This window comes from Varroa jacobsoni, unplaced genomic scaffold (assembly GCF_002532875.2).
Source record: "Varroa jacobsoni isolate VJ856 unplaced genomic scaffold, vjacob_1.0 contig02429, whole genome shotgun sequence".
NCBI lineage: Eukaryota > Metazoa > Arthropoda > Arachnida > Mesostigmata > Varroidae > Varroa > Varroa jacobsoni.
The window spans coordinates 12,093-36,517 of NW_019214814.1; the positions used below are offsets into that span (position 1 = coordinate 12,093).

The following is a 24,425-nucleotide window of genomic DNA, read 5'->3' on the forward strand; positions in this document are numbered from 1 at the left end:
CATTAAGGCCTGCGCCTGAATAAACTTAACAATATGATCAATTGTCAAAGCTACCACATGAAATAGTTCGAGTACAACAGGCCAATCCATAAACACTACGTTTGAAGGTTTTTTTTCAAGATTTGATGAGGCAATGTTCAAGGAATTATGTATATGTGATTATATCGCCTTGTAATGCTTCCACACGCGCCTTTTAAGACTATTGTGGCATTTAACAATTTTTCTATTGTTGATTATTCAAACAAAATAGCACCCTTTAACCGGAACAAACCATCACTGTCCAACAATATCTTCCGTTTTCCGTTGGTGCTTTTGTAGCGGAGCATATTGGTCCGTTAAATCCTGAAAGATATAGTAATACATAAATGGCAACAATTTTTGATGAGCTATAAGCAAAAATCAATTCTCTCTATTAAACAGCTCCATAATTTATTCAATGGTTGTTTCTATTTACAATTTATTGATCGATTCGCGGCGAGAGGGACGATTATTATGTTGCGGGTGTAATATTTATTATCAAAACGACTAGTATTTATTCTGCGATTTTTTTTTTCACTTACATGGGATTTAAGTAAAATGTAAACTTTTAATGTGAGGTGCGATAACCGGTCTCCCCACGACATGGTCCAATGCCTCCTCTCATAAACCCTATAAACTGAACGAAGTCATATCATTTGGAGTACGTTGTCAGGATTAAGTATCGCGTACACCTCTCTTACAGTCGCTTAAAATTTCTTTTTTTATCCACTGTATACTGTATGATGTTTGATGATCTATTTTCTTGATCTCTTTTGAAGTAGAATTGTACTTTGGAATAGGGTCGATGATACGCAAGTTCTATACACGCAAATGGGATACGCTGAAGGACGCCTGGCCTAGGTCGTATTGAAGCGATTTGTCCGGCTTCCGTCGCTCTGTGTCGAATAGAATTCCCCATGGCCTGACCGCTCACAGTCGCCGCATCATCGTGTGGATGATGTAATGCACGCCGAAGGGAAGAAAGGCCAGTTGCTTTTACTCAGCCCTGGCTTCCACCTATTCAAATTAGGGAAAAACATTAAATGCAAGGGCCAATACTGGTAACATCAGGCCCCGCTCAATGGCTCAATATTACATAGGCAAAAAGGGCAGGCAAGAGAGATCTCTGAAAGATTCGATTAAAAAGTGCTTAAAAAATAACTTTATTCACACAGAAAGGTTGTTCAAATATATATATATATATATTCTTTGGCCAGCTCATTCTTAGTATATTACATAACTCTCGTCTCGAACAGCCTGATGTGTCTTGATTTGACATCAGCACAGCAGGGAATGGAAGCTGATTCTTTAGCAGGCTGTCCGGACTATTGGAGCAAGGGTGGCTCGATGGTGGTCGAATTCAAGAAAGCGAATGTTTATCGCTATGGTATCACGCCAAAGGTCAAACACCGATGTTACTGGCGTTGCCTACCCGCCTACCGGTGAATAATAATACTACCACAGAATCAGAGGAAGGGGTGGCTGGCAGCCAGCGGCCTCTAAGTGTTACGTCTGCAGGTGGTTTCCATCTTATGAACTCCAATCGACTCTGTTGTTCCACCTTCTTCGAAACCAAAGAGCAGAGAGCTGTATCCGTCTATTGTATCGCTATATATAGCAGGAATACCCGCTGTGGGCGGTATCGTTAATCCTCACCATCGTTAACTGGGTTCTTACCCTGGGTCGTCCAAAGTCATCATTGCACGAGGCCGACTGGATGACGAACTCTTCAAATTGTTCATCGCCGCACGATCCTCAATGGCAGACTCCTCGGCAATCGACACTTCAGAAGTGAATAGTGAACCAGTGAAGGAGAATGTATATCGAAGACTATGCATCTGTCACGAATGGGGCAATGCGAGCAGACGTAGACTCTTCTGCACTGTATCCTTATTTCGGGTGTTCGTCAAACACACGCAGTTTAAGTACTTAGCAGTTCCGGAACTTTGCACAGGCTTCTCGGCCTGATTGGAGGGTAAGGAAGGATCCGCACGAGAAACGAAAAAAGAGGGCTTCGGAACGGCGCGGTTTCCTGCATGGCCACTTCTTTTATTTTCGCTTATTAAAGAAGCACTCAGTTAGCTTGGCGAAAATCGCCTTGGCCGTAGCCGCGTTTGCTACCGACAAGGAGGAAGAAGAAAAAAAAAGACGTACGCTTCGGGAAGCCAGAAGGAATTTGACTCCCTTCTTCCTTATAGTGGTCTTGTCCAATAGGCCTTTAGGTCCTGGTGGCTAAACTGTAAAAATAGCCAGCGGGACCTCTTTCTTTGGAATTCACTTCATGGAGTTTGCCCTATGCACTTTGCGCTCAGATGAACAAATCTCCCCAGCTTTAGGCCCAATGTTCGTCTCAAGGACTAACACTTTGTCTGTCTATAACATTGCTAGTAGATTCGATTCCACTAGCTAACATTGCCTCTGTTTTAATTTTTATGGTTCCACCTAATAACTTCCCCCATCCTGAGGGCATTACGACACGTGACTTACTCCGTAACGTCTTACAACGTACAAGAGATCTTTCACGATCAAACGTTTGAAATGCCTATCGCAGCTTGCATAGAATCGCTGACAGACCACCTCGCCCTTAGGGTCCACTCATGTATTTTGTGATGCTAAGCACAATGGGTTATTGATATTGGGTACAATAACTTATTTATGATTGATTATTGCTCTAGAAAAAAAACTCTTTGAATCAAAGTTTTGCTCAATGATCCGGCGCTGAATTCTATAGTTATCATCGTTAGAAGTAACAAACATGCTTAGTTCATGTTGAGACGAATCTTGCAGCGCTTGGAGACAAATTTTATCTGAGAAGATAAGTTCCACATGCATCCCCTAAATATACGCATTTAAAGAAAGGCGTCATTTATGAGTGAGTTCTGAAGTTGGCTCTGAGTTAAACTTTTTCAGCGAGCCGATCGAACTTGAACAACACTATCTCGAAAAGCTTTTTCGAGCTACTCCTTTATAGGAGTAGCCCTCGGCTCACGTTTGCAGTTGCATAGATGTCGGCCCGTCAACCGTTGTCCGCCATTTTAAAAGTGACTATAGCCAAGAGTCAATATACAGCGCCTTTTGATGGATTTGTTCTAATGGAGCCAAGTAGCAATAGCTGTTCCCCTTCTGATGCACCTGCTTTCCTCATGCCTAACTAAATTTCTGACGCAGTGAAAACACCGACACGGAATTGTTTGGGTGAGTTCCTTCCCGCTCGGATAACCCTGCAATAGGCTGACGATTGTGGCTTCAGAATGCTGACTATGTGGCGTGTGGAGCATATAATAAGACCGATGTTGGTCATAGATGACAGTACGACTTAACTGTGATTATCGACTTTGTCATTTATCGAACTGAATAACGAAAGCAGGGTTCTAGTTGGACAGAAAACTGGCCAGTATTCTCAGAAGTGCCGCACTAATAAAACGATACCTTTTTCGTTATATATATATTGTAGAAACTTTTAGTTAATTAAAAGCATATAACAAATACCTACTACCAGTGTCGTATGCTTGGTATAGTGTTAAAACGAGGTGCCATAATAGCATGATAAATATTATGTACACTTTTTTTAGGTTTCATATCATTCAATGGTGATAGTGAACTTCGGATTACTAAATCCATCTGTGTTCTCTCTGACGAATTTCATGATAAAAGATTGATATCTACTAGGACCGCGAAATATCTGGTGGTCGAAGGTATGCACTTATGGTTTCATAAAGGCAAAATTTTATATATTTTCGTCCCATGGAAATTTTGCGCGTTACTGATAATACTGATTGCTGATACCTGCCCGCTGTGGCTGAAATAATATTCTCATCCGTAAGTTCTAGCCATTCAAAGACTAAACGCTTTTGTATCAAATTATACACTAATTTTATGATAAACAACAAAGTATTCTTGGGTCAGATTTTAAAAAAGTAACACCACGCATTAGGTTCGAATCGTTTACTATTGTCCAATCCAAATTCTTGTTCAATAATGGTCTGAAATGGCTTCTTTATCATCGTACGAATACTCGAAGACGTTTACATCGCACAAGCAACCACCTCCGAGCGGCATATTCCGTTTCAAAGTCCAACAGAAATAGTAGTATTAGAGTACAGAGTAAGGCCATGAGGTAGCTATGTTAGAAAGGAACACACGGAGGTCGTCTTGCGGTATTTAAGATTGTCCCCGTTCGCCTTTGCTGTCGCATTGGGGGGGGGAGGGGGCTGTTGTTCGGAACCCAACAGTTCTATGAGCTATGAGATGGGTGGGGTAAAAGGCACGGAGCCAAACTCAAGCTGCCGGCCAGTCAGCCATGGAAGCGAGAAGAGCACACCCAGAGAGTTAGAGAGTGAGGTCGCTCCGCTCAGCGGCGGTCGGTTGGTGATGGGAAGACACAGAAAAGTCTGAGATTCCTGGGGGCGGCTGCAGCACCGCCAGGACTGACGCGGTTGATCTTGGAGGGGAGTGAGAACATTCTGTTTTTAATAGCGCCGCCTTGCTTTACCACAGGCCGACGCACAGCTAGGGTGGGAACGGCGCGCAGAATGAGAAGGTTGATCTTAACCCCACACTTTTTACAGTGTTCTCACATCGCGGAAGCATGGGGCCTCGAGGGAAATGAAGGACCCACTTGCTTTCGAGTAAAAGCAGCAGAGAAAAACCATGTTAATACGACGGTCGGTCGGCCGCTCCGCTGCTTACCGTCGGGTACTCAAGTTGTACTAGTAGCGGCGGATGGCCTCGCTGCCCAAAAACGATGGTTTTTAGTGGTTGAACAGTCGGTGTACGAAGGCATAAGCCAAAATGTCCTCCTATCCCATCAGAAAGTAACGGGATAGGGGGACAGTAAAGATCCGCTTTGCCTTTACGTCGAGTAATGGTCCTCCCACGAGTGCCGCTACAAGCAAGCGTATGTAAGTCCACCGCGCTAGAAGAGCGAGTCGCCTCCGTTTCCACCTGGCCCCTAAAAACACTTCTGACTTGATCCCCAAAACGGGCCGTTTCTCTCGTGCAGTTGATCCACATTCTGGGCCCTATCTTGCCCCTACTGAGGCTAGCGTTTGCGGGCGATCAGGTATATACACAAAACGTAGTTCGTCCCCTCTCAGTTCTTTCATTTTCTGACTGCTTCTATCTTTTCCCACGAACTCGGTTCAGACAAAGACAGACTCTGAGGCCGGTTCAGGAGTAATTGCGTCTCACATAGTATTTTAGTGTACACTCCATTTTCGCTCTCTGTCTTTCTCCCATTCTAAGTTGCACTGTCTTTTCTCTTATTATTGTATTTGTAGCTTGAGCATTCTGCGGTCACATGTACATTCGTTTTTGCCTGTACTGACCATGTCAAATGCAAAGCTTTAAGGCTCCATCTTATCATCTGTCTTTTTCGTAGCTGATTTTGCATGCTGCTATTTGCTCGACGTGTAGATGAATTATATCCATAGTCAGAATTGGAAAATAGCCACAGCTATAGGATAAAGAAAGAGATGCCATGTTTTATTCAGCTGCTGTTAAAAATTTGTGTCTATACAATTGAGTTTTAAATGGTACGCAGGCAATGAAGAAAATTGGTTACGTTATTAAAAGCTGACGGTATCCTCGGGCTTCATGGGTGTCAAATAGATCTTTAGTCACAAGTTAGCTTTCAAAGCTGGGAGGATGTTACACGGTGAGCTCCATTTCCAAATATCTTGAGAATTACCCCTTAGCTTGATCTATTGCAGGTAGAGACCGGTCATTATATTAGAAATAATTCTAGATAGACGTCTCCATCATTATATTAAAGAAAATGTCATTCCACGAGGAAAAGAACAAGAAACAATATTAATAGCAACAAAATGCATGATATTGACCCTTTGAAAAATTTTCACAGAAAACAGGAACCCCAGGATACCTAACAATTTCTCTCTACATAATTTTGACTTAGCTATCAATTAAGCATAAAAGTATGGCTGACAACCCACGTAAATGTTATACCATGCAAAAAAGACCCACAAGTTCTGCACAGATTGCCATTCCCAGGCTATGTGGGCTTCTATTCGACAGCATCGACCCTTGGCATCAGCCAGCCTCTGTGCGCCGGCTATGCACTCGCCGGTTTTCATGTACAAACACACGCGTGTGCTGTCTGATGGGCACTTGACGGAGGAAACTGCCGCAAATCCCGCACCGTTCTCACACCCTGTGATGTGCTCGCACAGCAAATATCACTCCTTCCCCCTTTTTTTTTATCTCTCTTTCGGCGTATCATTATTCCCCAAACAGCGCTACGCGCACATTCGGGAACTTCCGCAACGTCCACAAGCTTCGTTTACTAGAGCCGGCGTAAGCTGTTTTTTCATTTGATAACGAAGCGAAGCGAGCAGCTAGAGACCACCAACTCCATAGCCAGCAATGGCAGTACGGAGGAGGCTTCGCCGAATAGTCACGACGAGGGTTTGTATCGGACTGAGGGAACGAGCTGGGGCAGCAACTGATACCACCGCCGTCGAGACAGGCCAAGTTTCAGACCGGTATTATTCGCCGTCCTTGATGACTTCCCCAATAATCATTACAACGCACTCGCACAGAGTCATAGGGCTAGAGAGACATAGAGCGATGACGCAGAAGCAATACTTCGTATTCTCGCTACCGCTATATCCCTTTACTTGACTGTTTTCTTACCTGATATTCTGTTACGAGCGGAGTTCCCCACGCTCCCTCGCCATCAAAAACCTAGGTTACAGCATCAGCAGGAAAACTGACAATATGTCACAGGGCTGTAGAGTACCACGTAACAGCATGTATACATATTCAAATATATTACCTCAACCTTTCGAGGCCTAATTAATAATAATAGACTCTAACAGGACAGACATCGAGTGACAAAGCGTAGGTACCTGGCGATGACTTCTAATTGTAAATGACAGTAAACTTCATACTGGCAGATGGATACGCTTCGCGTTTTCTATAATGTTCGCTTGCGGTTTTATTGTGGATTATAGATGGGTAGCTTTGTCATCTTTTGTATATAGCTCCGCTGAATTGAGTTACTATTGATGTGCTATCGAAGCATCTTCCTAAATAAGCTATTTACACTTCCGTAATGAAATTACCTATAAGCATGGGATGGAGTTTTCCGGCCTACGTAGTAGTCACATAGGCTAATCAATATATTCACAGTTTATAACGTCTAGACGACTATCGAGTGCGCGGTTGATCTTTGCGCCATTATAAGGTCACATTTCGATCAGACCTTACTTTTATGCTGGGTCGTATCAAAAGTGCCCACTATTTTCGTATATGTTTTAACGGAACGAAAAATTGAAGTGACGTCGGTTGAATTGATCAACCAATATGAACTTCGACATTCTAGGAACGGCAGGTTGAATGTGTGATCACTTTTACAGCGATCTGCTCTTCTTACTGCCCAGAGCTAAGCCAAATGGAATTATATAGCGTTAAAAAACAAAAAGAATAGCATACGCCCCGTATTACCGAGGAATATAGCGAGCATAGGCTAGTCGTTTGTGTCCGATGCTAGCCAGTTTAGCGGCGTAAAATAGCCAGCGCACCGTTATATAAATACCTAATAAACTCCATCTCTAGGTAGCAGAACGGTTAATGGAAATTGGTCGGATAATGCAAGCAGACGATGATTGACAGCGACCCCTTTCGGCAAGCCTAAGATAGTCTGTTCGGCGGCGGCCACAATATATATATATATATATATATTGGATATAAGGAAAAAAGGAAGCGGCAATAGATGAGAGAACAGTAGAAGCGAACTGGACTGAACCGTTCAGTCCTGGCTGATCGAGACCTCCGACATTCTCCTCTGGATGTCCTTCAGTTTTGTTAACAACGCTAAGCATTTGTGCTAACCAGAGCGATACCTCAGGAAGTCAGTCACTCAAAGGGAAGTTATTAGAAAACGGAGGTAGTAGAGTCTCAAGGAGGTCTTTGCAGATGACCATGGCGACTACATCAACGTACAGCAGTGTTCCCAAACACGGAGATACAGCGATGAGGAGCTCACGAAACACCTGGTTCAAACGGGCTGTCGGCAAAATTAATAGCAAAAAATGCTCCCTTCCTTCAATCCATACGCTGACTTCCGCAGCCGCCTCTGCATTGCCACTGTGCCCCAACCTTAATCGTCCTCGCCTTTTAGACTTTAGGTCCCACTGAAAATCCAACGGCATATCCTCATTGTGATATGGATTGGCACGATAAGAGATACTTTATAAATTGAGACATGGGACGTTTAGTCGATCACGTTATACGCTAAACTTGAACAGCGAACTAATACTTCTTTATTAGGCATAGATGAATCTGTAAAATGTATATGCGTATACCAATTAAATCATTAATTACCTATACTCAGGTTTTTCTGGCCATGACATACGTGACTTACACACCATACAGATATATATATATATAGACTGTATTATTTCGGCAAGCCACTTGTCTCAAAACCTTACCACTGGAATTACTTTCTAGTAACTTAATTACTGCATATTGTTTTAGATAGGCCGCGTTAGATCTAGCCAAGCTGACGAGACATACCACGCGGCCTCGTGAGTAGAAAAAGCTGTTTTTATTGTTTTGAAGTCAATGGAGCTGGTTTAATCTGAAAACAATATATTTGAAGGAGAATTATAAAAATATGTTCTAGCTTATATCGAACAACATATATATATATATATATATATATATATATATATATATATATATATATATATATATAGAACATTTTCTTAAAATAAATTTTGCAAAAAATAAAATTTCTGAAGATAGTTTACGAGAAGGAAAAATTTGTTCCGTAACATTTGCATACATATCCTTACAATGTACGTACGTACATATGAGCCCAATGTAACGTGTCGGTTGTCTTTTTTTGTGAGATGCTAGCTGGCTTGGGGCAAGGCACGCACTGCCCCTTGTTAGTTTACGCACAGACGCTGGAATGATGAAAAATGGCTTACCAATCGGGTCTTCTACTCATCTGCTCTCAACTCACCTCGAACAGCAGATGGTGCTCTTTTAACTTTGAACAGTGAAAAAAATTGTTCAAGTTTCGCGCACCGCCTGATCCCTGTATAGAAGCGGTATTCCATCGGTGTCTTACCTTAGATTCTGCACCAGATAAGAATCATGGTAATAATCTTCATTATTCAGCAGATTCTTTGAGGTGGACATTTTAGCAATTTCACTTACTTAACACGTTCTCCTTCCCTTGAGACCCCACCACATAACGCTGATATTCAACGTCGAACAGCATGACTCAGGAGGCTAGAAAATGAAATTCTACGTATAATAATATTGATCTGTGATTGAATATCGCGTTAAGTTCTAGGCTAGTAACCTGACCGAGAGAAAGTGACATTCAGATCGGGCTAGGGATGCTCTAGACAGCCAAACCTAGTGCTGTATATATTTTAAAGATAATTACGTGGTGCGCTAACGACTCTCATAAAATATGATACACTTTCAGAGAATTAACATAAGCAATCAGTGAATAAAAAACAACCATTTTATTCCAACGATTCCTTGCATTGTTAGTTAGAATTATGACCGTAGTCAGAGGGAAATGCCCACTACTATAGGGGCACTTAATGATTATACGAGTGTACCAGTGGTTGCGCGATGGATGAAGAAGCCTTAAAAACAACGCGCTTTAAACGACCTGTTGCATAGGGCACAGATGACATGCTTTTAATAAAATGTCACACTGAAGGGGCGCCCAATGATCCCCAAGGAGCTGGCAAAAGAGTTAGAAGTCTTTCGTGACTCTTTTTAAAGGATTACATACAAACGAAAAGAGTTACAACAACGATTGCAGTGAAAAGACTGAAGTCCAAGTCAATGCAAATCCCCCGAACGACTTTGCCGGGGGTTCCTTAATTTATTTTCAAAAAACCCACATTTACAAAAACGCGAGATCATAGGCGATGGGACGTGGGCGTACAAGTTTGACGTGATGAGAAAAGCGCAATAGTTAGAGTATTACTTCAAAGGCGAGGACAGACCGAAGGAGGTTGCAAGATCCAGAACAGAAATCAAGTTCCTTTCAATTATGAGCAAGTTGTAAGTTATGAATTTACGCCGAGCAATTCTAATGTTATTAAAGAATACCACCAATATGCTGTAAGACAATTATGTAATGCTGCCGTAATGCCAAAATGGGTATAAGAGAAAAAGTCGTGGGCTTTTTTATCACAGCAATGCTCGAGCTCGCAAGTTATTACCACTCGATGCCCATGTTGCCCGGACCCCCCATTCACTATCTATAGTTCCCTATGACCTTTTCCTTTTTCTATAATTCGAGAAACACCCGATATAGAAAAAGGCTTCAGACAATCAACGAGAGCGACACGAAAACCCATTCGCTGAAAAAGAGGCTAGCGCTTGTACATCGAACCTGGTGAGGATTAATTTGGAGACGACAATTCCAGCTTGAACAGCCGGTGCAGAATTATCGGTACTTCTCTGACCCAGTGGAAGAAGTGCTGTTATTAGAAATAACAAATAGGCTAACTCTAATCGAACAGCTAAAGTCTGTCGTCTTTCAACGATTTAGGTGATGCGATTCGTAACTGATAAGTCGTAGCGATGTTTGAAAACCATACATAATCATAATAGCCAAAAACACTTACTAAAACACACGATATAAACCCGTATAAAGCTCATTATTTACAGTCTATGTGAATTGTTGCCTAAACTTAATATCAGCTGAATACGTGTTACTGCCTCAATTTAGTTAAATGCAACTAATGTAACAACACAGATAGTATCGTAGAAAGTTATTTTTGTCGTTTGATGGCAACGCCTCAGCGAGGGTATAGCTCTTCATAAATGTGAACTATTTTTTTTTGCTGTATATAATATATACAAGAAAATACTGCCTTATACAGTAGTCTACCTCTAGGAATATGTTACGGGGGTTCGTGGCACAACATTTACTGGAACTGAAGTTCTTGATACATATGACGGGATTTATAGGGATAAACAGACCCACTTTGTTGATATCATATATTATATATAGAAGCATACGATCTTTATTCTACGACCCCTCTGTGTCCAAGCACTGTTAGAAGACCTAACCCGTGTCAACGGGCAATTTGATACTGAGTGCAACTTCCTCCACATTGTTTAAAATGGCGCTCGTCGCAAAACACAGAAAACATTTTGGGTTTAACATTCAAACCAGTTGTGACATCAGACAGCCAGTTGCCTCCCCCCACACATAATTTATTTTGAGAAAACTTCACATGCACTGCTCATCATTAGACCACTCGCAAAAACGCATTATAGCTACTTATTCCACGAATGTCAACAAACTTGGTAAGTTTCATTATTCACAACGGTATAGCCTGGTATATCACAATTTAGCCACACCTCCCCACAGAACCCTTTCGTGGATGTCGCGTGACAATGGATCGATGCCAACGCGGGGGGCGCCCAATTACTGATTCGACTGTTTTGATAAGGTACCTTTTCTCTATCCAATACAGCTCTTCGTTCTCAAGCGATTTAACTTCCCCCACATTTCTGCCAGGACCTTATTTCAGGATCGGGCGTAGTACTACGGGCATTTTACTAGGCAAACCCATAAGGGTCACTAGCTAAAAGTTCATTGAGCTAGATGCGAGGAGCTCACTCAAGTATAAGTCTATGGGTTATTGCATTCCAGACGGGAGGAGCGATACTTGGTTGACGGAGTAAGCTGCCACTGGCGCTACCGGCAGCGTCACTTCGCATTCCAGGTTTCCTTAGTGAAGTCGAGGTCCAGAATTGTTTAAGGCCTCAGACTTTGGCAAATGCTTACACATGACAGACAGAGAGACTCACTCGCAGCCAAACGTACATTCCTCTGTCTTTCCTTACCACGCTATGCTCATTACAGCTGTTGCGGCTGTAAACTTTGTATTGGACTTCGTAAGTATGACTCTATTATGCGGATTCCTCAAGGATATTACATACATTGCTTGTAATGTTTATATCCCTTACAACGATCTATGCAGCCGCGCGCGAAAAGAGTATGATCGTCTCTGCCGCCAGCGTCTATGAGTATCTGGGAATGGCCCACACAGGCTTCGATTAGGACGTGCGTGATCGTGTTGACAGACTGAAGAAGATCCGACTCAACTGTATATTAACTTAGTATTTTGTTTACTATCGGCAGTTGCAATAGATAACTTCGCTTGAAGTAAATAGAACACTTAATTTAAGTCATTCATTGGTCAAAGGTTTCTTCTAGCAGAAAAAAATATGAGGAACCAAGAGAACTTCTTTCGTTGTTTTTCTTTGAACACTCCTCAGTTATGGAGGAGTAGTGAATCTCTTAGGAGCTTTTTCTAGTAAATCAGTTGCCTGTTTCAATAATGAACTCTTAGGTTTGCATCTTGATTTTTAAGCTGTACACGCTATGTAACATGTTTGCAACAATTTTGTTCATTATAAATACCCAAGGCGACATAACAATCTATTGCTACGATAAATATCAAAGACAAACCAACTGTATGTTAGGTAATAATCAAATTATGAATATTGCCAAGATATCCAAAGATGACGATTTCGTCAGTTTTTTAGTGGATTATAGTACTTGCAAAGCTGGATGCTTTTAGCCAAAAGTGTATGGAAGTTTTGGATGTTCGCTTTTTAATCCTAGTTGAAACGGGTACAACGAATGAATTTTAACTTAGACTTTGTTCTTGCGGTACGCCTTACGTTTTTTATAATTTAAATTTTATTTTTGGCGCCTCTGTCTAAAAAAATGGCGCCAAAACAGTCATTGGATCAATTTGATGTATAATGGTTTCATACGGAACGCAGTCAACGATGCGAAAAGACAACGGTGATTTTCTTTGAGTATCATTCAAATCTGCCAAGACAATGCACAGAACGATGAAACGTGTTAATTTTTCGAAGCTTTAAAAACATCTTCTTCCGATTTGGCTTCCGTAGTTAGTAATTTGAAGTTAACTTGGGTCAGAGTATCGGTGCTAATAAAAGAATCATGTGTTGAGTATGATTTATATAAGGTACCACTGAATTAGAGCGTCTCTAGCATAAAGGGCCGTAAGACCACTTCAGTGGAGTAACTCGATGTTTTTTTAGATAAGGATTAAATACATTAGTTTTCTTTGCACTAGAACAACTGATGGAGCTCAATTTGATACGAATTGATAAGCTGAACTAAAGAAATTTTGCTCTTCCAGTACTTATACAGGCAGCATATAGTTAAATGGCCTTAGACCCTTCTTCAAATTCGCTTAAAGATCCTCCGAGGCAAATGTCCAACAATATACAAAGAGTACATAAAGCTAAAGTTGAACGAAAATATATATATATTTAACCATCCTTGAACAGAAAACTCCATTCTTGCCAATGTTTACTTCCTTTTTAGCCAACTTTTGGAGTGCTTCGGATAACTTATCAAGTTATCAAACGTATTTCAACATTAACAATAATTTGCCTTATAGTTTTTGTAATTAACTTTTTTTATAGTACATCCATCTAATACGTTGGCAGTTTTTAAATTTATCCTTTTCGTCTACTTTTTAATACGATATTGCGTCTTTGGTCAAAAAAAGAGGCACAGTTCTGCTTTACTCTGTCTAACACGATATAAGGCAATGCAAAAAAGTTTAATTGCTCTCCCTGCGCTATGACACGAACGTCAGTTCTACCGATTATCATAGTACTTCTTCTATATCAAGAATATGGACGGTAGGCCGACGAGTCCACAAAAAGTCCTGCGCGGTTTGCTGGGTTGCTTCACAGATGATTTTCTACCCATCATCGACAAGAATGTCGGCTTAGCCGCATTAATTTGAAGCGTATTCATTTCGAAACAGGCCCTCCAATGATGGAAATATAACACGCAGCGAAATCACGCAATTTCTGTCCTAATTCAGGATAGGTTTTGTTGCAGATTCAAATGCAGACGCATCGTACCGAAACTTGTCGACCATCGAATTGGAGTGCGCTCGAAGATTTTCACTGAGATATGGGCGCAGACATTCTTACATCTAGGGTGCCGTATCACGGTAGTCATCACTGTCGTTTGAAGGTTGACAGTAGTAGATGTGCTAAAATTACTGCAATGCCTTTATTCAAAAGAAAAAAAAACAACCCGAAAATCGATCTGTTGTTTTTATTCTAGAAATTTCGATATTAAAGATGCTATCCGCTCAACTGCGGGACCTTAGGAAAACTAAGCAGGACCGACACGTTAGTAGCCAAGATATCGAACCAAACATCTACTACCAAACAGCTTAAAGAAGCGTTTAAAGGAAGCTGGCTACAAAAAGCCAAAAAGAAATCGTTAAAGCGCCACCTGAATTGACGCGATCTACTCCATCGTATTTAATCTGCAGAACTCAGCAGAAACACAGGAAAGCGGAATCACTTCTAAAGCGGCCTATGAGAGCCGATAAAAAGCAGGTCATATACGACAATAATGTGCAAATGAAAAAAACTGTGCTCCAAGATCTATGGCAAAGCTCAGATTTACCCCAAAGAAAGTGACGCCAAGTGCTCGCTGGTTTCCCGTAATGGTGTATACTTAGTTTCAATGGACGGATACAATAATGACTTTTCATCATTTTTCGCCAACGAATCACAGCAGTTTAATACTAGATTCGTAAAAATCGAGCTTCAAACTAAGAACGCATGCTAATGTTGGCCATCTAATCACAAAGATAGGTGCGAAAAATTAGCACTTCGTAAAGGGTCCTAGCTAAGCTTAATTAATTTGCAGTTAGCTGCGATGTCTCGTAACTTACGCACCACATGGAGACAATAATATTTACTCTACTATCTAGTAAAAATAGTACAGCCAATTTATTTCTATTAAACCCGGAAGCTTCAAACCTCTTTTCTTTTAGAGACATGGGCCGCCTTAATAATGTTCAATAAAGTTCAACTGCCAGATTTGTATGGCTGACTATGGCTCATATAGTGTGTGTGATATCCTTTCTTATACCTTTCTGCCTGGCATACTCAACTTGGTCTATTCTGATAACAGCAGTGCCAGCTTAGCGACACTGGGCGTAGGTCCAGACTGGCGTCACAGTCTGACTTTTGCTTACTGTTGCTGCACGCTACATTCCAGAGACTCTACAGACATTCCCTCGCTATCCTTCACCAGCTACGCTACTTAGGCATGTATACAGATATCGCGTGGTGACGGTGGTATACAGCGCCGTTATAAACAACTATAGAATGCATTATGTGCATAGGCCAACATTGCGACTTCTCCGCACTAGAGATCCCGAATATTGGTCAGTCAAGCGAGTTTGCTTGGGGCTGAGTGGCGTGTTAGGGTACGCTGAACCAGCCTATACCCTACGTAAGTGTGCGTGCGTGTGCCTACGTTCTGGGACTCGGCAATGTTGGACGTAGCGATCGACCCCGACAGGACGATGAAGAGAGGCCGGCCGCCCAGCGACTCAGAAACATTCTCTTGAATACGCTTGCTTTTTTCCGGGGAGAAGCGTTACGGGAAAAAAAGCCCGAACAAGGTGAAACGTCAGCAAGCGAAAGCCCCGTGGCGATCGGGACGCACAGATTAGCTTAGCGGCGCTCGCGCCTGAAATCCGTCCGCGCACGTGTTTTTATATAAAGATCGCTATACAATGTTGCCCAGCATCCTTTTTCAACCGCAAAGCCATATGCGCCCCGATCGCTTCCCAACATCCTATCTTAATCTCCCTACGTCAGACGAGTCCGGCCATTATTAGGTTGAGCCGAACAAGCTTTGCTGTCGAACCAGAGCAGTCGACTGTGTTTTGTTCGTTGATTCACTGAATGATCCTGTGTGGTGAACGGGTTGGAAAATATTGGCAGTATGACCCGCCCGACGGAAGGCAGGGATGAAATGGGATGGGTTGGCCAGTGCCATGCGAAGAGCAATCGTCTGACAGTGTGAGATACAAGTAGCAGAAACATCAACGGCGGTACAAACTGTACAGCTAGAGCACTTACAAACGTTGCTCGAGCCTAACACATTTGCACCCCAAGCTACGGACTATCTGAATCGCATACTTTCCTCCTTTTGTCCACTTTCACTATTACATGCTTCTACATTTTCCCCCGTTGTTTTCTTGCTCTTTCCCTCAAAGTCTGCCGCCTGTCGTCACCGCTGCAGCTGCTATTGTTGGAAGCAGGATTGGTCCCGTGCACCTGGATACACTGGCAGCAGATGGGATACACCAGGTTGTTCGGGGCGACATAGCTGACGGGGTTACGGCAGAAGCCCGCTGGCAGGATGAAGCGAAGTCTGTTTGCATAAGCGACAATTCATTCGTTCAAAAGTTCATTCAACGGAAAAGAAGGGGTGCATTGTCGAGTAATGTAACCATGTTTCCCTACGACGCGTGTAGATGTGTGCATGTAATCTACAGTCAAATTTTAAGTAGATTTGTCGCCCATTCATTCGCTGCGGTTACTCGAATACAAACGCATATTTCTTTTGGAATCGATTCCAAAAAAATCCTTCGACGGCATAAAGAGCTGCCGAACAATTTCACAGAAAAACATCCCATTTTTAATTAATTTTACCAGCTGAATAAAATGGAGCTAATCGTGTAACAGTCGTAGACAAAGGCGTTGAAATGCACACGAGAAGCTTCATTTCGCCGATATTAACGTCGACGCATTTAAACTAAACTGTATTTGTTTACGTCCTGCTAAACTATAAATGATTTGTTTTTATTAAGAGTTATTCTGTACCACCAGTAATCCTTAACTGCTTGTCCCTCCTCGCATAAGTTCGGCGCTAGCGTATTTTTTGAGCGGCGTGCCGAAGTTCCACAAATGCCGCTGACTAATTTCGTTAACAATAGCCTGCTATATAAGTAATACTATGTGATCCATTGAAAGGCTAAACTCGATTAAGTAAAACACATTCATTAACAGTACAGCATACAAATCCTATGAGACTGTAATTAATCGCAGCATTATATCCACGGACCTTGTACATTAAATCCAACGCGCTTGACTTTTTGTGTAACGGAATACTACTGCGCCCTTATGAAATCATCCAGTTGAGTCGCTATTCGAAACGCCACCGCCAGCGGTTGTCGCCTGTTGGGTGTTAAAGGTCCTCAGGGTCCTGTTGGTGGCACGAGCTTGCCTCGATGAACTCGTGGCGCCTGGTACCTTTGGCCTGCTAGAGCCCTCTTTACCGAGCAATCGACTCAGGAATCCTCTTACCCCACGCCGTCTGTTTCTTGCCTCCGGCGAACCTACTATATTAAGTCCATCGAAATTCATTAGTAGAGAAGTGCCGGGCATACTGGTTGTTTGCGTAGAACCCCAGGATGTTCTGCCGGGCAATGGGGATAAACTGCTATTAACACTTGATGTGTTGGCGTTCGGTGCTACTCGCGGAGGACGTTCAGACATCGAGTCAATTTCAGTTGTCCAAGTGGAGAAGTCGTGATGTTGCTGTCGCTTAGGGCTGAAACCCGGAACGGGCTTAACAGGCACCGCTTGTTGACTCTTTGGTGCCAGTATTGTCAAATTGTCACTAGTGGAAAGGCTATCAGCGTCTTGAGCCATGATTTGTACAGAGAGAGTGGCACCAGGGGTTACAGAAACCCCTTGTAATCTTGTTATTGGCGTTGCCTCAGTTGGGCTAACAGGTGGAGGAGCTGGGGGATCTTGCAGTGATCGTGTTGAAGATGACTGTAGAGGAGTTTCACCAAGCCGAGCTTCAAGCAGTGCCAAAATGTCATTGGGCGTACTGGCTCCGCCGCTCGTGAAAAGGCTTGCGCTCCTACCTACCGCTTCCGGATTCAGTAGATTGATCTGATCCTGATTATTGCTATTATTATTATTGTTCAACGTAGTGGCAGTAGTAATATTCGGAAGGCTCACAGCTCGCCGTAGCCGGACGCGATTGTTTCCTCGACCACGGAAACGACCTCTGCCCCGCCCACTGAAAAATCATATTGATTTAAAGTAAAGGCGCGGTTAAATAGTTGATACGTACGAACACTAGCAGCTGATATGGGAAGAATTGTAGTAGGATGCTCCTTTCAAATAGAGAAAGTCGATTACAGTAAAATGATCACAAAACATACAGCGAAGCAACTTGTTAAGAAAATACATACAAAATAGTGACAATATTGAAGAAGCGCCGGTCAAGTCTTACTCTTAATAGAAGGTCACACCTGTAACTACTATTCCTTTTCTATATGTAAACGATTTTCATTATAGTGAAGAATCTCTCTACAATGCGGTAATAATTTGGTTATATTTGCTAAATATTAGAATGCCTTGAAACCTCAGGTAACACCGTCATTCTTACTGCATAGATGAAAAAAATATTTTAAACCTTAGCTAGGAGCGAAGTTGAACTATATAGCATCTGTCAGTGAATCATCGTACCTTGATAAAACTGCTGTAGAGTCTCCCCTATGAGATGGCGTCACTGACGCCGTAGAGTACTGCCTTTCAGATGGATTTTCGTTCGATACTAAAAGAAAACGTGATGAGCGAGTAAAAACACTTCGGGTTGCAGGCTCAGTCTGGGTAGAACGATTTTCTAGTTTGCTCGGCGAACTGGACGGCGCGTTAGGCAAGGTAAAATCGCTTATAAGATCTGTCTGACAGGCCACGTCGCGGCATCCTCGTAGTTCAATATTTTGCGTTGCCGGAGCTGTTGATATGGTGCCTGCACAAACGGCCATCTCAAAAGGCTTGTTGTTAGGAGTCTCTGGTGCATGATTATGGCCGATATCCGCTTCATGATTGACGAGTTGGGAAGGTACGTTTTCCCGGAACATTTTGCTGAAAACTGCGTTATTTTTTGGTTATAATAGAGAACGATATGTTGAAACTTGTAGCAGAGCTCCTGGTTTGAGTAAAGGAGTTCAGCGAATAAAATTTCATCCTCAAGGTCGCACGGCAAACAGCGGCTTAGGTAAATAACGCACTCTATAACAATTGAAGACTGTATCGTTATGCGATGCGACATTTCCTTTTCTTCAAACTATGAAGCCAAGAGTTTGGCTACGGTGAGTGTTGAAATTAAATGAAAATTAGCCCATTTGAGCTTTCCTGCCACGTTCTTAGCTCTGCAGTAGCGTACGGCATGATATGTATTCATATCTATTCTGCTATAAAAATCTGTGAGCTAGATCTCATAAGCGGTTAATGCGGAATTGTTCAGCTTTCAACTGGTAGCTACGTACCATTTAACTATAAAATGCTGACAAGACAGAGGCCGCTCTAAGCTTTTCTTTGCTACGGCTCTGATAGGGTGATCTGTCTAGAAAATCACACGAATGGATCTCCGCGCGAAGTTCTAAATCTTTGTGAATTGGTCAAAGTAAGTCAATTGAACATGTTAGTGTTTTTTTACCTTTCTAAATACGACTGAATTTAGTGATCTAGCCAATGGATCCTGAAATTGATAGGGAGAGTAAAAGCGCCACTTACTAGTAGCTCGTTTATAAGAGACACGCTGTAAAACTTGCCTTTTGTATAATATCATCATTACTATTAACAACATTACTGTGACTAAATAAGTTACATCATTCTATCTAAGTATGAAGACTGAGGCTGTACAGCGTTAAGGCAAATACAATTTTTTTAGTCAGTCCTCTAACGAAGTCGATGCTAACCTATACGTCGCAAAGCCTTTCTAAAGTTCGTTAGCTTTGTTGCTACAAAAAGGCTGAAGGGAAATTGAGTGCTGAAAAGACGGGGTTCGGAAGTGGACATTGTATAAATAACTGCCAGAAGAATGATGGAGTAGACGCTCACCGAGCGGTTTATTTAATGACGGGAAGCGCATTGGCTCGAGCGGTTACCATAACTAAGGCCACAGGATACGAATTGCTTGTCGCACCATATACTGTCTGCGACTGTTGACAAAGTTCCCAACGAGGAGCTCGAAAGAGAAACAGAAACCACGATCCGCAGTTCTCATCATTTTTAAGGGAAATATATCGAGCGCATATAATTTCGCGCCGTCCACATAAAAATACCCTCTTTCTTATTGAACGTTTTCAAGATAACCTAATCTGCTAACAGGTCTCTAGCTGCGCAAAATTAACTATAGCCCCGTAAACGCTCGTCCCAGACTGCTGATATTACGTGTTGATAAACGTCCAGGTTAGATGGTCACGTACACAGCCTCTAAACATTTGAACTTACAGGTGCCCATTATCATCTAATAGCATGAGCCATACGGACGCTGCAATCTGCACATTTTTACGCTAGACGTTTTCTTTCGAATCGTTTGTTAATCAATATTCTTTACTTATACCGATTTACAAGAAATGTCGCTTGTGCCCAACAAAGTCAGCGGCAACGTTATGTTGTTGTATTCATTATTGACAAAACTGATCGATGTGGCGGTCACCGGTAAAGACATTGGCACTAGCGGTGAGGTGGCGAGACAGCTTATCAATAAGTGCTTGTTATCTCTCTGTGTCAAGACATCTTCTTTGTCAACATGGCTTGTACGGCTTCTGTTTTGCTATCGAGTTTCTAACTCGACGCTCGGAGTCTCGCTGGTTTTGAAGACAGCTATACATAGAGCGCGCGGGTGCGGGAGAAAGGGTTTATGGCGAAGATATTTTTCCACCTTCCTAAATCGCTCTGCCACGACCTGTCAATATTTAATGGATAAACTATAGCAGCATTCGATCCCAAGGGCTTTCACTGTCTTCAGTCTCTAATTTGCCAATCTGCTTCAGCGCGGCGCGCTCGATTGTACGCGTATTGCGGGTCGTTACATTGTATTGAAGCATGAGCGTCGCTCCAATATCGAATGGAAGTTTTGGCTGCTCATAAAAGCCACTTGAATCAATGGGTTGTCACATTAGATTGACGACAGACAAAAAGTGCCAGGAAAATCGTGAGCCGCATATATGTTTGATGACATTTGCTTGTAAACGCACGCTTCTGTAATTAATCGGGGTACACGTTCGTACCTAAATTACTCGGAAGACAAAGGTAAAAAACGTGTTGTAAAAACGACTCCTTCAACCGGCATGGTGTATTTTGTGCTTGAATGGTTTTCAAGCTCTGCAGTCGTTGCTGCTGCTGATGCGGCTATATGTTTCATCTGCATTTTCAGATGCAGGAAATTGCTATGTAGCCGAAGGCTTCTAGGCGCAAATGTGCTCTCTCTCCATCTAATTTATCTATTTTTTGACTACCAGAGTCATACGGACTTTCTTGCTTGTAAGCCCTTAGAACAATATAAAACAATACTTTTTTTATGAAAGGCCCAATGTAGCCCCTGCTCGCTTGCGGCTTCAAACTTGACGCTTGACGTAGCTGAATTTTACGTTTGGTTTTGATAACATGCTTGTGTATTTCAAATATCGGCGATTCTATTCTAATGACCTTTGATGACCTTTGGGGAAAGAACCTTTGACAGGAACTTTTTACTAGACACTCGACGAAAACCATCCAAAATGAATATTCCTGCTCAGATCAAGTAATGCCTACCAAACCATTAATGAATTCTTCTATTTCTATTCTAGCATAACTAATGCTGGCATTTCGAGGTGTTGTTGGTCTTTCAATCGGTCTTTCAATCAACGACGGGTAGATGATAAACATATCAGTTCCGTAGGCAAGAGTGGAAAACCTGCAAACACAGCGAAAAGAAATAGAAATGTGTGGCGTGCGTGTATTCTTCAAGCTCGATAGAGGCGGGCATAAATTTAGCGATTAATTTCACGTCAAGAAACAGCAACTAAAGAAGGATTCACCCTTTAATCATGGCACAGAATCACTCGGTGAAAAAGGAGAAACATATCACTGCATATCATATAAAAATTACAAGTTTGGACTTTTGAACGCACTGCCATTATGCCAATTCCACGAATATGTATAATGCCCTCCAGCATGAACTGTAAATAGGCAACGAAAGGGAATGAAACAATGATTGTAAAACTCGGTTGACGCCTCAGCTGCCACAGCGAAACCCGGTTCCAGTCAGCGAGCAGACGTTGATTGCTGCATTGCCTCAAGCTGGACAATATGAAGGAAACCTTTGTCAAAATGTAAGGACGAAGAAGAAGCGATTATGTTTCCTTGGGTCGTCATCGTCGGTAGTTTTTCGACTGCGGTCACAGCCGTTACGAGATGTCGGGGGTCTGCCGAGCCACACCACACTAGCCTCATCATACCGGATACTCTGTTCCTTCTGTTTCATTACTGCATTCCTTGCCGTGCCTTCACGCTGTGAACTACACTGGCATTGTGAAGGCGATTACGAGTAGCCATAGCTCACTCTTCGGGCAGAGAACATCACACCCAACGATCTCCAGCAGCAAGAATAGCGGTAGTGGCGGTAGCGGCGGCGGCGGCGTCTGCCGAGGCCTGAAAGCTTTCTATAGAGAGAACAGGGCGGATGCCAGAGCAGTTGGGCGTCGGACCCGAATCCTTCGTAACGACGCAATAGCTGCCCTTTGATGTTCGTTTTTCTCCAGAAGAAACAATGTTTCCTTTACAACTGAAGGGTTGTTTACATGAAGTCACTGATAGCCTTTTATGCGCGTGTCTTTTTTTTTCTACTTCTGTTGTCTCGGCAATTTCTTGCATCGGTAATGGTTTTTGGTGTCCCGTTTTACCATTATATTAGTCACGCCTATGCAATTTTGTTAGGAAAAAAAACCGCGTTTTTACCTCAAAGCTTTTATTTAAAAGTTATCGTACGAATATCTCGAGCTTATTCTAGCTCGAGATACCTTTTTTACAAGGCTTGTGCTTTGGTATCTGCTTCCAAGGCTTTTCCGCTTAAAGTTAATACGACAGTTAATTAATATTATTTTACAGCAGCCAACGCCGCCATCCGACAATTGTTGTAGGAAAGCCCATGAGCCACCTGTTCTATTGTAAATATATGCCAAACTAATCCAATATGGATCCATTTAGGCCTCTAGGAAAACGTGGATATTTCAGATGGGTTAAACTGCAACGAAAGGTCAAATTCGTTTTGGAAAAATGGACAAATTCTGCTAAAGAAAAACCCATTGCTTCTTTGCAGGAGTAAAGGAGGCTTGTATCATTAATGCTGGACTATCCTGCAACAGCCGGACGTTATCCTGAAGGAGATCTACGAAAGAGCGCCGAATAAGTGAACTTCGAATTTTTCCGTTTCTTAGCTTAATTTCTCCTACGTAAGATTAAAACAATAACAAATCATTAGTTTCGATCTAACGGAAGATCAAGTGGTTTTTTTAGGCAAAACTTATACGGGTGTCAGTAATTGGAAATTTGCTCAAACATAGTAACTGCCGCTGAACGATTCGTACTTGTGTCTATCTAGAGACATGTTTCATTTGCAGTGCAATATTGCAAGAACAAATAATAGCGCGCGTGCACTCAGGAACACCGGCATGTTTTGCTTATATTAAATAGCACTAATTAATAATACTATATATATACTGTTGTTTTGATATATATACATATAGGTCTATTTTGACATTGTTCTGTTATGTGCGGCTGTTTATAAATAGAAACAGTTCGGCGTTCCTATTAGTTTCCCTATCTTACACCGTCTTTGCAGAGATCAAGGAGTTGTCGCAAGACATGCAACTTTTTGGGGTCATTGGATGTATGCTAATCTTTTGTGTGTTTCATATAAGTTTGCGAACTTAAGTTACTTAGTGAGTTTCTCTTCGAGGAAATTGACGACTATTGGAGTAAATATCCCGCCCTCTGTTTTTGATAACTCGAATATGAGATCGAAATTTTTTTAGGTAAATTTTTTTCTCCATCAACGAAACGTTTCCATTGGTATACAATGATCTAACTCGCCTATGCAAACCATAATAACTTCATCGGAACCGAAGTAGAATATTTTTTGTATGAGGCACCTACGTCAGCAGGTGTCTTATAAATAACCAACGGCATCTTAATCGAAGGTTCAATCTACAGTACGTCTGCTCCTTCTTCGTCAGGTCTTCTGAATTAATCTGTTCATAGGTCATATAGAATGAGCTTCAGCACGCGGTTTTGAAGCAGCACTTTACTATTCATGGTTGAATCTGTCAATAAGAATATTAATTGCTGTAAAGACTCTTCCGGGTATTGCGACGTAAATACGGGATTAGATTAGAGACCAAAAATAGTATTCTTCGCGTAACTTCAAACATTTAGATGTGGATTATTTACTTGTGGATATCTAATGTTCTTTTTATACCAGGCTAGGTTTGGTTAAAACTGGTTCAAGATATTTATGAATTCATTTTTGACTGCTTCTAAAACAATAGCTTATTCGTAGTCATACACAGCCTGAAAATGTCTACATTAAAAATTATCCGCTGCTTGCCAAAATCGTCTAGCTCGCCATTTGGAAAATGATTTTGCTAAAAGCCCCATTTACGGCAGGGTTTGGGAACCCTACAACGACGCATGCGTCAGAATTCAAAGGGCATTGTTCAGCTGTTTTCATGTTT

At 42.0% G+C, this 24,425-nt stretch overlaps 1 protein-coding gene across 7 annotated transcripts in view; it reads right to left on the minus strand.

Moving 5' to 3' along the window:
• Positions 1-409: 409 nt before the first annotated feature.
• Positions 410-24,425, minus strand: part of LOC111272492 (uncharacterized) — a 39,002-nt gene continuing 14,986 nt past the window's right edge. For 6 of the 7 annotated variants that reach the window (XM_022853983.2, XM_022853981.2, XM_022853982.2 and 3 more), the window contains 2 exons: positions 18,388-18,796; positions 16,668-17,935 (listed from right to left, as the gene is read on the minus strand). In XM_022853983.2, the coding sequence (XP_022709718.1) occupies positions 17,032-17,935; positions 18,388-18,785 (1,302 nt within the window). In that variant the 5' untranslated portion in view covers positions 18,786-18,796 and the 3' untranslated portion in view covers positions 16,668-17,031. Of the gene's footprint in view, positions 1,036-16,667; positions 17,936-18,387; positions 18,797-24,425 lie in introns of those variants that run through there. The other variant, XR_015315757.1, reaches the window with a different exon arrangement.